Source organism: Vidua macroura, chromosome 4 (assembly GCF_024509145.1).
Source record: "Vidua macroura isolate BioBank_ID:100142 chromosome 4, ASM2450914v1, whole genome shotgun sequence".
Taxonomy (NCBI): domain Eukaryota; kingdom Metazoa; phylum Chordata; class Aves; order Passeriformes; family Viduidae; genus Vidua; species Vidua macroura.
In genome coordinates, this window is record NC_071574.1 from 30,934,120 (window position 1) to 30,948,272 (window position 14,153).

Genomic DNA, 14,153 nt, shown 5'->3' on the forward strand with positions numbered 1-14,153 from the left:
ATTGTAAATCTGAAAAGGCTGTTGTAACTCATCATACACAAATTTCTGTTCATTTTGTGGGAAGTCAGTACATGTGTAAATCTTTGCCGGATGCACACCTTTGTAGATAGGAAGGATAAAAAATGAACAGTGAAATACTGAAGTTTAGTGTCTGTTCCTTGAACCAATTCAGCAGTTGCTGCTTTCTGAGTTAAGATGGAGCCATTCCATTTCTGCAGAAATTTGACAGCTGACTTTTAAACATTTTTCCTTAATACTCTGATTATGATATTGGATGCAGACATTTCATTTCACCTTTACTAGCAAAAAGTTAAGATTGCTTAATATTGTGATTTTACTCTAGTTATAATTGTGCCAGTGAAATGAACACAGGGCACATTTTTCTTTGCATCTAGATTTTTGTACACTGCTAAACTGTGCTTATCTGCAACATCTGATTGCCTTTTTGCCAAGAGCATTAGAGAATGGAGTTAAATATGCACATGTAATTTTGCCTCTCCCCCTCCTCAGAAGTAGTAGTCTGTGAGGTAGGATATTTCATTCTGGGGAAGGTTTTTTAGGTTTCTGTAAAGTTGGGAAATAAGACTTCCAAACCTACTGCTTCCCCTGCACTTTGCCTTGATAGCTGTGTGAGTAGAAGTGTTTAATGCCTGGAAAGGAAAAATGCAGATGAAATGTAAAATGCAAACTTTTTTTTTTTTTTTTTGGGGCTGTGGGTCTATTAGGGTCCCTGAGCAGAGTGAGTTGAAGCATATGTGTAGTGAATTTGAAAGGCCGGATCTGAGAGCGAATATTGGAATAAGAGCCTGGTGTCCTCAGAATAATGGGGAAAATTGTAAAGCAGACCAAAAAGCTGGGAGCTTGTCCATACAGGGAGAAACAGGTACGCAGTCTTAATTGTCTTAAGATGGGGAGAGAAACACAATGTGAATTTTGTGGCAGTAGAGCATTCCTTACTTGAGAGATCTGTGCTTTTCTCCCTTTTGAACCCTGACGTGAAGATGACAGGACATAGCTGCTCACTTCTGAAGGGCTCTGCATGCCTCTCCATGGGGTTGGTTCATGGTGCAAAACAGAAAATGAATCAGTCTGAAGCAATGATCGATCATTTCTTGGGGAAGGAAAGACAGACTGGTAGTCTGGTTTTGTGTTCAAAAGAAAGCTTGGGTACCTGCTTCTTGCATTTCCATCAGGATTTTAATAATCTGTTTTCCCTGACTTCAGGGAAGAGGAGATCTGAAGAAAGTTATCAATTTCTATAGGATTGTCCTTTGCATCTCTGATGAGATAATAAGAAAAGAGAATCTATCACTTATTAATTCATTACTTGCAACATTTTGTCGTTGCTCTTCATATGCATGTTCCTACAGCCAAGATATGTTTCATGTTTGAAGTATTAAGTGTATATTTCAAAGGACAATATGCACTTCCTCTTTGAACCTATTACCTGTAGCAGTACTGTATCCTCACTTGCCTTCATTTTACTTGCCTTCATTTACCATCATGTAGGTCAGAAACTCCTTGTGTTAGGGGCTGGTTTAGTTACTGAATCTATCAGTAAATATTTTTTCCTCTTTCATCGGTAAATTCAGAGAATTCATGTAAACTCATGATTCAGATTACTTTTCCCTGACAAGACTTTCTTAAATGTTGTGTTGTTTTTTTTGATTGGGGTTTTTTTTTTTTTGTTTTTCCCAACTTCTTTAGAAAACTTTTATCAGCGGTCCAAAAAGAAGTGTTTGGAGAAGTTTTGTTCTGATTCAAGCTCAGATTGTGGAAGTTCGTCAGGAAGCGTTCGTGCAAGTCGTGGGAGCTGGGGTAGCTGGAGCAGTACCAGCAGTTCAGATGGAGATAAAAAGCCAATGATTACTACCAGGCATTTTCTTCCATCCAGTAAGTTGTGCAAACAGCACCTCTTCATAGTAGTGCACAGAGTTTTAGCCTTCCTGCTGAATGGAAAGGCCTACCACAGCATGGGGCACATGACTTGTCTTTTGTAGAGCACCTCTTAGACACACAAGGAGAGCTATAAAGAACTTTGTACTTGACAAGAAGTACCACACGTTTCATGGAGATGAAGATCACTGTCAGGCTCCTCAATGAGCAATATGCACAGATAGTTGTCATGGAAGGATGGGAGAACTGAGAGTCACTCAGAATAGCCAAAGCAATTTCTGCCTTTGAATTTGTTTCATCACATTATTTGTTTTTTTTAAACATTAAAACTGTTTAAGTAATGCACAAATGAGGAATGTGTGAAAGCAGTTCAGATCTGAGGAGGCTGGGTTTGGATAGGTGTATTTGAGATGTAAATAGCTAGAATACCTGAGCCACTTGACTAGTATGAGAAATGGGAGCTGTGGTTCATTACTGCAATTCTTGAATACCTGAATATCACTAAAGGTGTTGAAAGTCATTGCCATAGTTATTCAGAGTGATGTGGCACTAGAAGTAAATTTTAAAATGCTGAAGTGACACCAGCAAACCCAGCTTTGGGTACCTGCAAAAAGATGGTTTGAATTATTTAAAAATATGCAGAAACTTCATGTGTATTTGTGTATGCATAAAACTTTACATTTCTTAATGACAGGGTGTGATCTGTCTGAACCTGTGATCTAATAGATAACAAATGTGTATGTGACTTTCCTGTTTGTTCAAATTATAATGCCTCTTAAGAAAAAAGAAAAGAAGTAATTCTAAATTCAGACTTAATTTGATAGTAACAAGGAACCTCTCCTTCAAGACTGTGGTAATCACTTCTAAATTATAAAATACATGTTAAGATTATGGACTTAGGTAGCACGTCTTGAAACTGATGCAGTTAGTGATAATCCAGTGTGAGAGAAAACTTGATTAACACCATTGATGATTCTGTTTGTGTGTATGCATATTCTGTGCATACTTCTTTTTTAAAGATCTTTGATTTTCACAGTCATTCTTTTCTTTAGGAGAGAATATTTCACAAAATGATTTTCCATCTGAAACTCCTATCACTCTAAATCTGTCTCATAACATCTGCAATACCAGGTAAAAAAATTGAATCTACACCTGTAAGGCATTAAAGAAGCAACACCAACTTGAAGTCTTGTCTCAGTTTGATAATTAATACCTGTTGGCACCTGTTATCTTGTAATTTTTTATGATCATCTGATTGTACTTACTAGTTGGAAGAAGAATCTTCTTCAGTACATGAAAAGATATAAGCAAAATTGTTTGTGCTGCATAAGTACAATAAAAGCTTCCACATGGAAAAAAAATGGAAATTGGTTTTCCACTTCCCCTTCTTCCAGCTCCTACCAACTTACTACATTTCCATTACTGCTTAGTTGTATTTTTTTAAAAAAGGTGGGAATAAGACTTTCAAGTTGATGCTCTTCTTTTAATGGGAATAATGTTCTCCTAGGATATACAGCATGAAAATTGATTCCTCCCTCCCCCACATTCTTTTCTCCCTCTTTACTGTAGTAGAGACAGCATCTACAGTTTTTATTACTATGAATCCTTATTCCATTTCTCATTCACCACTCTCTATTTTCACTAGGAGAAATAATCCAATCCTTTTCCTTTGTGATTCTGGTGCTTGAAAATGTTTTCTTTTATTCATTTTGACTAGTTCCTTTCATGGGATGGTTTTGATAAATACCAAATTCATGCTCATGTGTCTTTATGTGTCTTCATGGACATAAAAGTAAACTTACCTAAAAGTTGTTCAAACATTATAAGAGGTTCTACTGATCTTCATGAACTACAGCTTGTTTTCCAGTTTTAGAGAAGAGCTGTTGAATTAATTTGCAATAGGTTGATACCTGGATAATAAAAATGGGGTAATTAAGGTGTATTAATTTTATTCATTTTGCATGTGTGATAAGTAGGTGGCTTTTAATTGGAAAAAAAAACTTCTAAAAATTGCACAGTGGTAATTCTGAAATAGGAAAAATCAGGACAGCGGAAAAGCAATAGCAGTCACGATGGTCATAAGAATGTTTTCTACATCTCTGTATATTTCCTTTGAAATAGTTTGGATTATGAGACTTAAGAAATTAAATTTTCTTTTCATTCAGCAGAGACATGAACAGCATCCCCCAATATCCTGAAACCTTATGTCCCAATTTCACTGACATGGCTGCAGATCCTGACAAAAATAAAGGTCAGTATTAACAACTGAAGCTGTTTTTCTCACACTTTGCCAAGCAGTTTTAGTGATGTTGCTAATAACACATGCACCAACTTGACAGACAGATCGTTACTAGAACTTGACTTGCTTCTAAGCAAGTTAGGTGAAAAGTTAGCAAATGAAGGCTTGAAACCTTGACAGTTTTTGTTTATAACCTTGATGATTTTTGCTGCATCTTCTCTGTGTGAAGACAGCATTTAGCTTTCAGCTCATGTTCTAGGTATTCTTTCTTTTTTTCATCTTCTTGCTATGCACAGATTAATGTCCAGAAGCAATGCAGCTGGGAGATCAAGAGCACTGCTTGTTGTGTTGAAGTGAAGCTTGGCATCAAATCAAACATGACTGTTTTTCTCTCTAAATTTCTACAGTTGGGACTTGCTGTCTTTGAAAGCAATAATGAGCGAGGTTGTATAGCACTGTTAAAATTCTTGAGTTTTCATTGTTTGTATCTCAGAGGGAAGTAACATTAGCTTTTTGAGTGGGATTCATAAAGGCATCATGCTACATTGTGAGGTGGAGTTTGAAAGCTGGTCAGGACATGTGGTTCTTTGGGCAGCAGCACTCCCTGCCCTTCTGCTGTAGGTTTAACCTGTCTGTAGGATACAAATGCTGATTAACCTTCTTCCATGGTAGCAGTATTAATATGTATCATATGAAATAATGAAATAGATCCAACTTTGTAAGCATTGTCTCATGGAAATTGCTAATTTGGATTTTTTCATTTCTCCAGCTGCCAGTTCTCATAGAGTTTTAGGAAATAAGTATCTGTGGGCAGTCAGGACATGCAGTCCATGAAGAGCAGCACAATGAGTATCTGTGCTAGAGGCTAAATACAACATTTAATGAGTACACAAATTGTCTGGTTGGTTGGGAATGGCTCCAGTTAGAAACCTGACCCTGTTCCTGCTGTATTTGTGTAGTTGGACTTCAGAGGTGGTTAGTGACTGAGGGGTGGGCACAAAGAGGCCAGTGGGGATTGCAGCCCTGCTGTCTGTTCTGTGTGGAAGTGTGCCACCTTGGCACTGGCATTTGAACACTTAAGGACCCTCAGTAGGAGCTTCTTGCCCTGTTTTGCTGAATTCTAGTTTCTCACTTCAAGTCTTACATATATCCTTTTTAAAAAATAGAATTTTTAAAATTTCTATGTGTTTAAATGTGTTTAAAGATGGGCCTTCATCACAAAAAAAAAAAAATTGCTGAGTAACTCTGGATTTTTTTCTATAGCAGACAGTCCTTACTGGGGATCTGAGAATAAAGTGTCAGTGTGACAGAATCTGAGAAGTCTCCTTCCTGTTACTCTGCATTTCATTCCCCTTTCCTTTTTTAGGTCTTTACCCAACAGGAGACTTGTGGCCTGCCCAGCCAGTCTGTGTGACAAATAGTTTGAACTACAACCTTGAGAATAATATACCATGCATGATCCAAGAAACCCCCTCTGTCCACAACAGGCAAGTTATGTTTTGTGTAAAAAGTACAGATAATGCTTTGTTCAGGCTTCTATAATGCAGAGGGCTGTAGTTTACTTATAATTTTTGTAAAGGCAGATGATAGTTAAAATAAAAGACCTTCTTGCCACTTCAGTCTTAGTTCTAGTTGTTAATGCTCTTCTATGAGTACATCATGATTAATTTTACTAATACAAATTCACTGCTGTCCCTGTTCATGTATAGATATTCTAGAACTTTTTTAAAGTTTAATTAAATACTTTTGGAAAGCTATTAATTCCTTTCACTTGTTTTGCAGGCAGGGTGCCTGGCTTTGAAATCTGTTGCCCTCTTGCTAAATGGACAGCTTGTGTATGCAACATGGTGTATTATGCAGTGTGTACTTGTGTTAAATGGCAGGAACAGACATTGTTATAAAGACAAATATTCCAGTATAAAGGTGGTTTAGGGATACAAGTTGGTATGTTTCAGGCTCTGTGTTTATTTTGGTTGATCTTCCTGTATTAATGAACTTGATTAATTCTTGTATTTTTCACTGCTCACACAGCAAATTTTAGTAATGAAAGATGTGTCACAAACTAGTGAGCAGAAATACTCTGCTACCACATAGCAGTGAAATATGGCCAGTTCTTCAAGTTGTATCCTGCCATCCAAAATGACAGGAGAAGGACCTAAGAGTTCTGGTGCACAACAAGCTGCCCCTGAGCCAGCAGTGTCCTTGTGGCCAGGAAGGTCAGTGGTAGCCTGGGGTGCATCAGGGAGAGCAATGCCAGCAGGGCAAGGGAGGTGATCCTGCCCCTCTGCTTGGCCGTGGTGAGGCCACATCTGGAGTGGTGCCCAGTTCTGGACTCCACAGTCAGTGCAACAGAGTTCAGGAGCTCCTAGAGCACATCCAGAAAAAAATCTACAAAGTTGTTTAAGGGTCAGGAGCCTCTCTCTTACAAGGAAAGGCTGAGGATGCTGGGCCTGTTCAACCTCAGGAAGACTGAGAGGGGACCTCATCAGTGTTTGTCAGTATCTGCAGGGAGGGTGTCAAGAGGATGGAGCCAGGCTCTGCTCAGTGGTGCCAAGCAATAGGACAAGAGGCAGTGGGCAGAACCTGATGCACAGGAAGTTCCACCTGAACATGAGGAAGAACTTCTTTACTGTGCAGTGACCACACACCAGAATGGATGGTCCAGAGAGGTTGTGGAGTTTCCTTCACTGGAGATATTCAAGAACCCTCTGGACACAATCCTGTGCCATGTGCTCTGGGATGGCCCTGCTTGAGCAGGGAGGCTGGACCATATGACCCACTGTGGTCCCATCAGCCTTACCCATTCTGTGATTGCTTTCATACACCTATCTCGATTTGGACTTCATATGCAAAAAATACATGCACATCCATGCAATTATTCATTGATAATTTAGTAGGCTGAATAGTAAAATTGAAGTAGGGCAGCTTCTTATAAAATCCTTTTATATGCCTACCTTGTGCAGACTGGATCCAGAGTTTGACTACTTCAAACCTGCTGTACAGCAGGGCCATGTCTTTAGGAATTACTTTTGAAAAAGTCTTCTTGAAATTCTGAAATTATTTTAATTAAAGAAGTATAACCCCTAGAAATCTATGTATAACTTGGGAAATGCACTGTTTAACAGGACTTCAGCACATCTGGTTAGGAAAATAGAAATCTCCATTTTAATTGCTATTCTCAAGCATTCAAATGTATTATGTCTTCTTCTGCCACCTCAAATCATATTATCCAGGATTATGGGGAAGAAGTACAGTTATTTTCTTTTTACAGGGAAGAAAGTTGAACCCAGTTAGGCATGGCAGGATTCTGGTAGCGTCATTACAGGTTGTTCATTTTCCCAGAGGAAAAAGAGCTCTGTGAGAGAGATTGCTGTGATTACGTAGTGGTGCAGAGTAGATACTGGAAAAATTGACAAGTGGAATGTGAAAAGCCTCATGATCAGTTACAGGCATACTGTATCCAAGAGCTTTATAATAAATAAGTATTTTCAGAAATTCTGCAAATTGTTTCTGACTGCAGATTTTTTTTTCTCGAGACAGCTTCATTGACTGGAATGCAGCTTGTGACAGCCAGTTTTCCAACATGTATTGTCCACTAGAGATGAATGAATATGGTGCTTTCCCAGAAGGTAAGATGAAATAAAGCTTATTAATTATCACAGCATGGTTGTTTTCCTCTCACCTTTTATAGAACAAAAGGCCGAGCTGGTCTATACACGGGTGTTCATTGCTTTCAACTTTATGTTTTCCAGCTGAGTGCTCTGTAGTAATAAACAATGACTGCATGTGGTGGATGAGAAGATTTGCCGTTGTATAGAGCCTGAAAAGGCAGTATGCAGGACTTCCAGAGGGAATTGAGAGAAATGCTTGTGCCTACAGTATTACACATATCTTTTTGCACAGTCTTCTTTGTTTCCCCTCTGGCAGGCTTCAGCCTTCCAGTGTGTGAAATACAAGGCCTCTTGTGACCAATTATCTTTCCAGGCTAGAGTTTCTTGGCTTGGGAAACACACTGGCAGCAATCTAGAATTCTTTAGCATTACCTGCCTAAGTAATAATGAAAGGTCAGACTGCAGTATCCCAGGCAATACACTGATCCCTTGGGTGCTTAGAGCTGAGACATGTTGGTGGTGAGGCCTGGGGAGGTTCTGCAGTGCACATTCTGTCTAATAAAGACTCTGTTCTCCAGTAGAGGGACAGCCAAGTCTTTATCCTGTCCTCCTGATAACAATTTGTTAGTGGGTCCTTAATACAGAGTGGTGGTCCTGTTGATAGAAATTGATAACACTTTGCTGCTGTGCTACCCTGATGCTGCATGGAATCACTGAAGGATTAGGTCAGTCCCAGCCTGGCTTACTCTCAAGAAGATTCAGTGTTCCTCCACAGAAATGTTAGTAGTGTTTTATATTGCAAAAGCCTTAGTTTGTCTTCTTGATTTTATAAATTGCAGAAAACATGAACTACCCCAGTGGCTTCCCAGGTACTGCAACAATGCAGAATACAGCCTTCATTGACCAGAACTGTCCCTCCACCTGGAATGCTCCTCCCAACATGCCGCCTGCCTGGGAGCCTGCCAGTTATGTCAACTCCACAGTGAGTATTGTCACTGTGAGGAGCTACCTTTGCATGCTCCTTCAAAGCCTTCCTTGTGTATTCCTGTCTTTTCCCTATCTGTTGCTTGCATGTTCTTCATGAATCTTCTGAGTAGCCTGATGTATGTGTTTAATACTGGCATGGGTTTTTCCCTGCTATTTGTCAAGGATGTTACTGATCTTGTCTCCAAAATTTTAAGATGATCCTTTTGCCTGAAAATTTACTAAAATCAGCTTACATATGGAAAAATATTTTGGGCTTAGGTAATCTATTGAGACTTTTTTCTGTCAAAATCAATGTGTCCAGTTGAGGCTAAAACCCAGAGATTTGAAAATTGAAGAGCTGAATGGACAGCTGCTCTCAGTGACTTTGACAGGATTTTTTTTGGTTGGTTGTTTTTGTTTTTTTTTTTGTTTTTCTTTTTTGTTTATTTATTTATTTATTTATTTTTGTTTGTTTGGTTTGTTTTGTTTGTTTGGCGGTTTTTTTTGGTAGGAAATTAAAGCTATTAAGCTGGATTGGTGCAGATTTTAGAATCCTGACTTTGATCTGTTATACTCCAGACTAGCCATGTTTATGTCATCCCATAGTGTAGTGTAGTAACTTCAGTTCAAGGTGGTCTTTAGTTGTAACTATCTTCTCTTCTGCTCATATTTCAAAATCCTCTATTTTAGAATTTTTTTTTTAATTCAATGTAGGTTTATTTTGAATGAAACTAACTAAATAAAGCAAGAAATATTTTCAACTGTAAAAACGAAAATTCTTCTTCTGCGTTAAAAAGTGGTAAAACTGGTAGAAGAGTTTTTCCTAAAATAAACATGGCTTTATTTCATATTTTATTCAGGAATGTCAGGAAACACAGAAGGTAGAGATTGGAAAATGCATTAGATAATTCAGTTCATTTCCCTGGCGAGCTTTTCTCCACAATACATTTCAATGTTTCATTCAGTTTTAAAAGTCCCAAGACTTCCATGACCTTCGCTGAGAGACTTCCTTGCAGACTAATACATTTTGCCCTCCAGGAGGTTCTTTATAAGCTTTCAAAATTTCCTAACTAAATTCCCTAGCTCCCAATTACAGTCTCATTTTCCACACTGAATATCCCTTTCTGCTCCCAGCATGCACAGTCTTTCTGAAGTGACACATACTTCACTCCTTTTCTTGTCATTTCTAGGCACCTTTCTCTTTTAATTTTAACTCTCAAAGTATGCATGGTGATCTTTGTGTGTCTTCCATTTCTCCTGTATTTTCCTCAACAGTCTGACCATAACTGAGTAGTATATTGTTGTTAGAGTAATATCTGTGCCGTGCTGGCAGGAGCTCATGTGACTTCATTCAGTGGAGGGCCTTTAAACACACACACACAAGAATTAATGCTGCTGTAATATCTTTGGCAGCTATATTTCTTTGTAAACTCCTGTGTAATTTTCTACTTGTGGATTTCTTAAATTTCTGCATAAATGCTGCTTCCTCCCTCCCATTTAGTACTTAGCATTTCCAGATTTTCTTTGGCAAATGGTCCATGTTGCAGTTTCCCATGCTGGTTTTATCTTGCTCTGCAGCCCTACCTCTCAAGCACCCGAAGCTTGTCTCCAATGTCTGGACTTTTTGGTTCCATCTGGGCACCTCAGAGTGATGTTTATGAAAGCTGCTGCCCTGTCAGTGCCACGACTCAACATTCAACCCATGTGGAGAACCAGGCAGTTATGTGTAAGCAGGAATACTATCCAAGGTTTAACCCTTTCCGTGCCTACATGAACTTGGACATATGGACTACAGCAGCCAATCGAAATGCAAATTTCCCACTTTCGAGGGACTCGGGTTATTGTGGAAACGTGTGAAAGGAATTTGATCTAAAAATGTGAATAAAGATGCTTGCAATTTTGATTACTAGAGTAAGCTGGTTGCTGAATAGATTACAATGTTGGTGAATATTTTGGCACTTTTATATTGAAAATAAATTTTTTTTACTGAAGTCTGAGCATTCAGTGCATTTTAAAATACACAGCATATTCAGGATGCTGTTATTGTCAGGTGAAGGCTATAAATTTAAAATTCAAATTTTTTATCATCATTAAGGACAGTATTAGTTTTTAAGACCATCTATGAACCTGTACTGCACATGTTTCTTCTGAAGTTTACATTCTGTGCTATAAACTATGAGTGGTTTAGCAATTGTTGGTACAAACTTACACCCATAAGTAATTGCATGTGTACCAAATAGCAACTGGGGACCCACCTGTTGATGCAGATCAGAGAGTTTCCAAATGGTGCCACTTCTAGTGCTGATACAGTTGTTAGTGAATGCAGACTTCTGGCAGCAGGAAAAAGGCTGAATTGTGGCTTGTTTATCTGGCTTCAAGTTGCAAGCCGTCACTTGGACGATGTTAAGCTTGTGCAGTGTGGATGAGTGGGCATCTCTTACAGGAAGTTTTCTTGTGAGTGACTCCTGGCATTTTGTGTTGTAATTTTTAGCCTTCGTGTTGCAGTAGCATTTTCAGTGCAAAGAAATGTTTCTTCGAGAGCAGAGTTCAAATCACTCTCCCAAGCAGAGTGATATTGTGCTGGCTCATGTTAGGAGCTGAGGAAGTGCTGCCACCCATGCCAGGACTCAGTCTGTCATGCAAGATGTCTCTGCTTACCTTTGCAGTAGAGTTACCTTGCTATAGAGTGTTTCTAGATATCAAAAGGAGGTGGAGACATCCCTCAGATTCAGAGATGTCTTTGGCACAAAGGCACTTGTTAGGCCTGAAGAGAGAGTGGATCCAGTAGCAGTTTTGTACAACTGCTTAAAGAAGAGCCATAGAGGTGGCAGAACCAAATTCTGTGTTGTGGTGGCCACAGGCATTACAGCAAGTGGTCATGGTCGTGGATTGCCACGTGGGAGGTTGAAAATGAGGAAGAATGATGTCCCTTGGAGGGTGATGCTGCAGGAGAAAGGTACCTCAACAGGTGAACAGATCTCTGCTTCATGTTCATGGTGTGGCTGAATGAAGCCACATGTGACCTGCTGTACTGGCGGTGGCAGTCCTTTTCCTCATGGGAGATCAGACTGGAGACCATCAGGGTCCAGACACTATTTTGAGGATTTTGGGAGCCTTGAGCAAGTTCCTTACTTTTTGCTACTTAATTTCATCTTGCCTTTTGCTCACAGAGTGACTGGAAGACAAGAGCTCTGTTTGACAATAAGAAATCAAGGGTTTTTTATTTGTTTTTATTCAAAGGCGGAGCAGAAAAGGCACTGCAAAATAGTTCACAGCCTGCATGCAAGGCTACTCAAGTAATCTGAGCTCTCAGACCTAAATTCTGGCCCTGCTAGTCTCACCACATTGCTGAGCTATCACACCAGCTCCTTTATCTTGCTGGTTTCATCCAGAAATGCCATCCCAGGGCTTGAAATATTTTAGCAGAAACAGCCCATTTCCGCAAAAGGTTTGTTGCAGTAAATCAGCAGTTCCTGAAAAATAAGCTTTGTTGAAAGTCACCTTGCCAGCTATGCTTTCACGTGTGTTTGAGTTAGCTCAGAAGGTGGTCAGGGACTGGTTGGGAAACTCAAAAACTCCTACATTTACCTGCTCTTAACTGCTCATGTGGAAGGTGCTCCAAAGCCTTCCTTTGGTTTCAATGTCAGCAAAATGGGATTGTCACTGAATGCTTCTCTGAACTGTGGTGTTTTAATTGCTTGATCAGGAATTAGCACCCGGGGTTTACGGCTGCTTTCATATTGATGTGTTGTGCTGGGCAGGAATCTGTTTGACTCCAGTTTAATCGTAATTGCTTGTGATTCTGAAGGAAAGTTCACATGTTCCAATGAACTTTGATGCTCCTGAAAATGGTACTAAGCCATGAGAAGTAGTCATAACCACTGACATGCTTTCTGTGCACCTCTTGCCTATGGTAAGAGATTTCAGGAGGAATAGAGTGGGAGTATAAACCCAATAAATACAGATTAAAAAAAAAAAGTGATCCTTTGGTTTGAAATGGAATGAACTTCTTTATTCCCTGGATAATATTGCTTGTTGTATAGCATGCATGGATTTTGGATAAAAAGGCACAGGAGAGAGGACATGAAAAGAAGTGCTTAGTTGTCTTAGTTTATTCTGTTAATTCCATTCAATGTTTCAAGGATATCCTTACTTTCTGTGCACTGAAGGGAGGCTTTTCCTCAAGTTCCAAGGACATGGATTTCTTATATCTGCAACAAACTGTAACAACAACCTCAAAACCTCACAGAGTTCCGACAGGCACTGAATCCCTGTTTTAAGTAAAGTGCATGCTCTAAACAGAGTCAATCACTGGAAAAGAGAGGAAAAAGTATGCAATAAACCAAGCAATAGCACTGGAGAATTTAGGGGGAGCAAAACCAGATAGAAATGTTTGGAAAAGAAGACCTGTGTGAAAAATTCTATCAGACTTGTTTAAAGTGCCAACAAAAGACAAGGGGAATGAGCCACAAAGAGCTTAAGAAATATTGCTAAGAAAGGAAACAATCATTCCCTTTAATCAAACCAGAACAGATCAAGAAGTTGTTCCCCCCCAGGAGCTGTGTAGTATTAGGCAAAGTTTTTCTTATAACTTTTCATAACAATAACTAAAGAATGTAACAAGCTCATTAAGGTTACTAGAAATAATTGCTGCCATCAGGAGACATCTGTAGCTTAATTAGCAATCCACTTGAATGCAAGTGGGTTTGGGCTCAGTTAAAAATCATTCCTCCTACAGTAAAGGGAAAGATGAAATAAATAATTGCTTTGTACCAAAGTGATTATAGTTCTGCTGGAGTGAACTGGAGAGGCTGCTCTAAAGACATCTCATTGTCATGAGCAAAGTAATTTCTAACTTCTTGCCTTGTGCCTATAGCAGCATTGGGAGTTTCACTGATCTCTCTGAAACTGGTACCATTTTAAGAGACTTCAGCAAAAGTTGTTCTTAGCTAACCAAAGAAATGCTTAAAATTGGAAAGGGAATACCAAAAATACCAGTATAAAAGAGCAGTAGCTTGCACAGTTCACTAGTAGGGCTGATGATGGAGTGGGGGGAAAAAATCCCCATGGATGCAGTTCCAAGCATTCCATATTGACTTCTGTCACTATGTGAGCACTACGTAGTCTCTGGGCATTCACTGCTTTCCCAAGAACTGGGAAGAAGTGACAGCCACCCCTGCTTTCTGCTCCCAGCAGGTTTATGGCTTCTTACATGTGTATTGAGAACTAGGGATACCACGTTATCACTGTCCTTGATTTTCACAGGCTATATTGGCCACGCCTGCCTGGTTGGGCCAGTATTTCCATTATGGAGCCAGAGAATATTTCTGGCATATTTCCTGGAGGTTTGTCGGTACTGAGAGGCGGCACTTGGACAAAGCTAGAATCTCTAGCAGGGTGTTTTCCTGCCCCAGCAGAGCTGCCAGAAAGGGAGCATCCAA

At 39.5% G+C, this 14,153-nt stretch overlaps 1 protein-coding gene across 7 annotated transcripts in view; it reads left to right on the top strand.

Annotated features, from left to right (window-relative positions):
* TMEM131L (transmembrane 131 like) overlaps positions 1-10,703 on the top strand; it is a 79,470-nt gene extending 68,767 nt beyond the window's left edge. For 5 of the 7 annotated variants that reach the window (XM_053975132.1, XM_053975135.1, XM_053975134.1 and 2 more), the window contains 8 exons: positions 726-883; positions 1,708-1,893; positions 2,949-3,027; positions 4,062-4,147; positions 5,502-5,622; positions 7,676-7,764; positions 8,586-8,728; positions 10,291-10,703. In XM_053975132.1, coding sequence (XP_053831107.1) covers positions 726-883; positions 1,708-1,893; positions 2,949-3,027; positions 4,062-4,147; positions 5,502-5,622; positions 7,676-7,764; positions 8,586-8,728; positions 10,291-10,569 — 1,141 coding nt within the window. In that variant the 3' untranslated portion in view covers positions 10,570-10,703. The remainder of the gene's footprint in view (positions 1-725; positions 884-1,707; positions 1,894-2,948; positions 3,028-4,061; positions 4,148-5,501; positions 5,623-7,675; positions 7,765-8,585; positions 8,729-10,290) is intronic. The other 2 variants (XM_053975133.1, XM_053975138.1) reach the window with 1 other exon arrangement.
* The last annotated feature ends 3,450 nt before the right edge of the window (positions 10,704-14,153 follow it).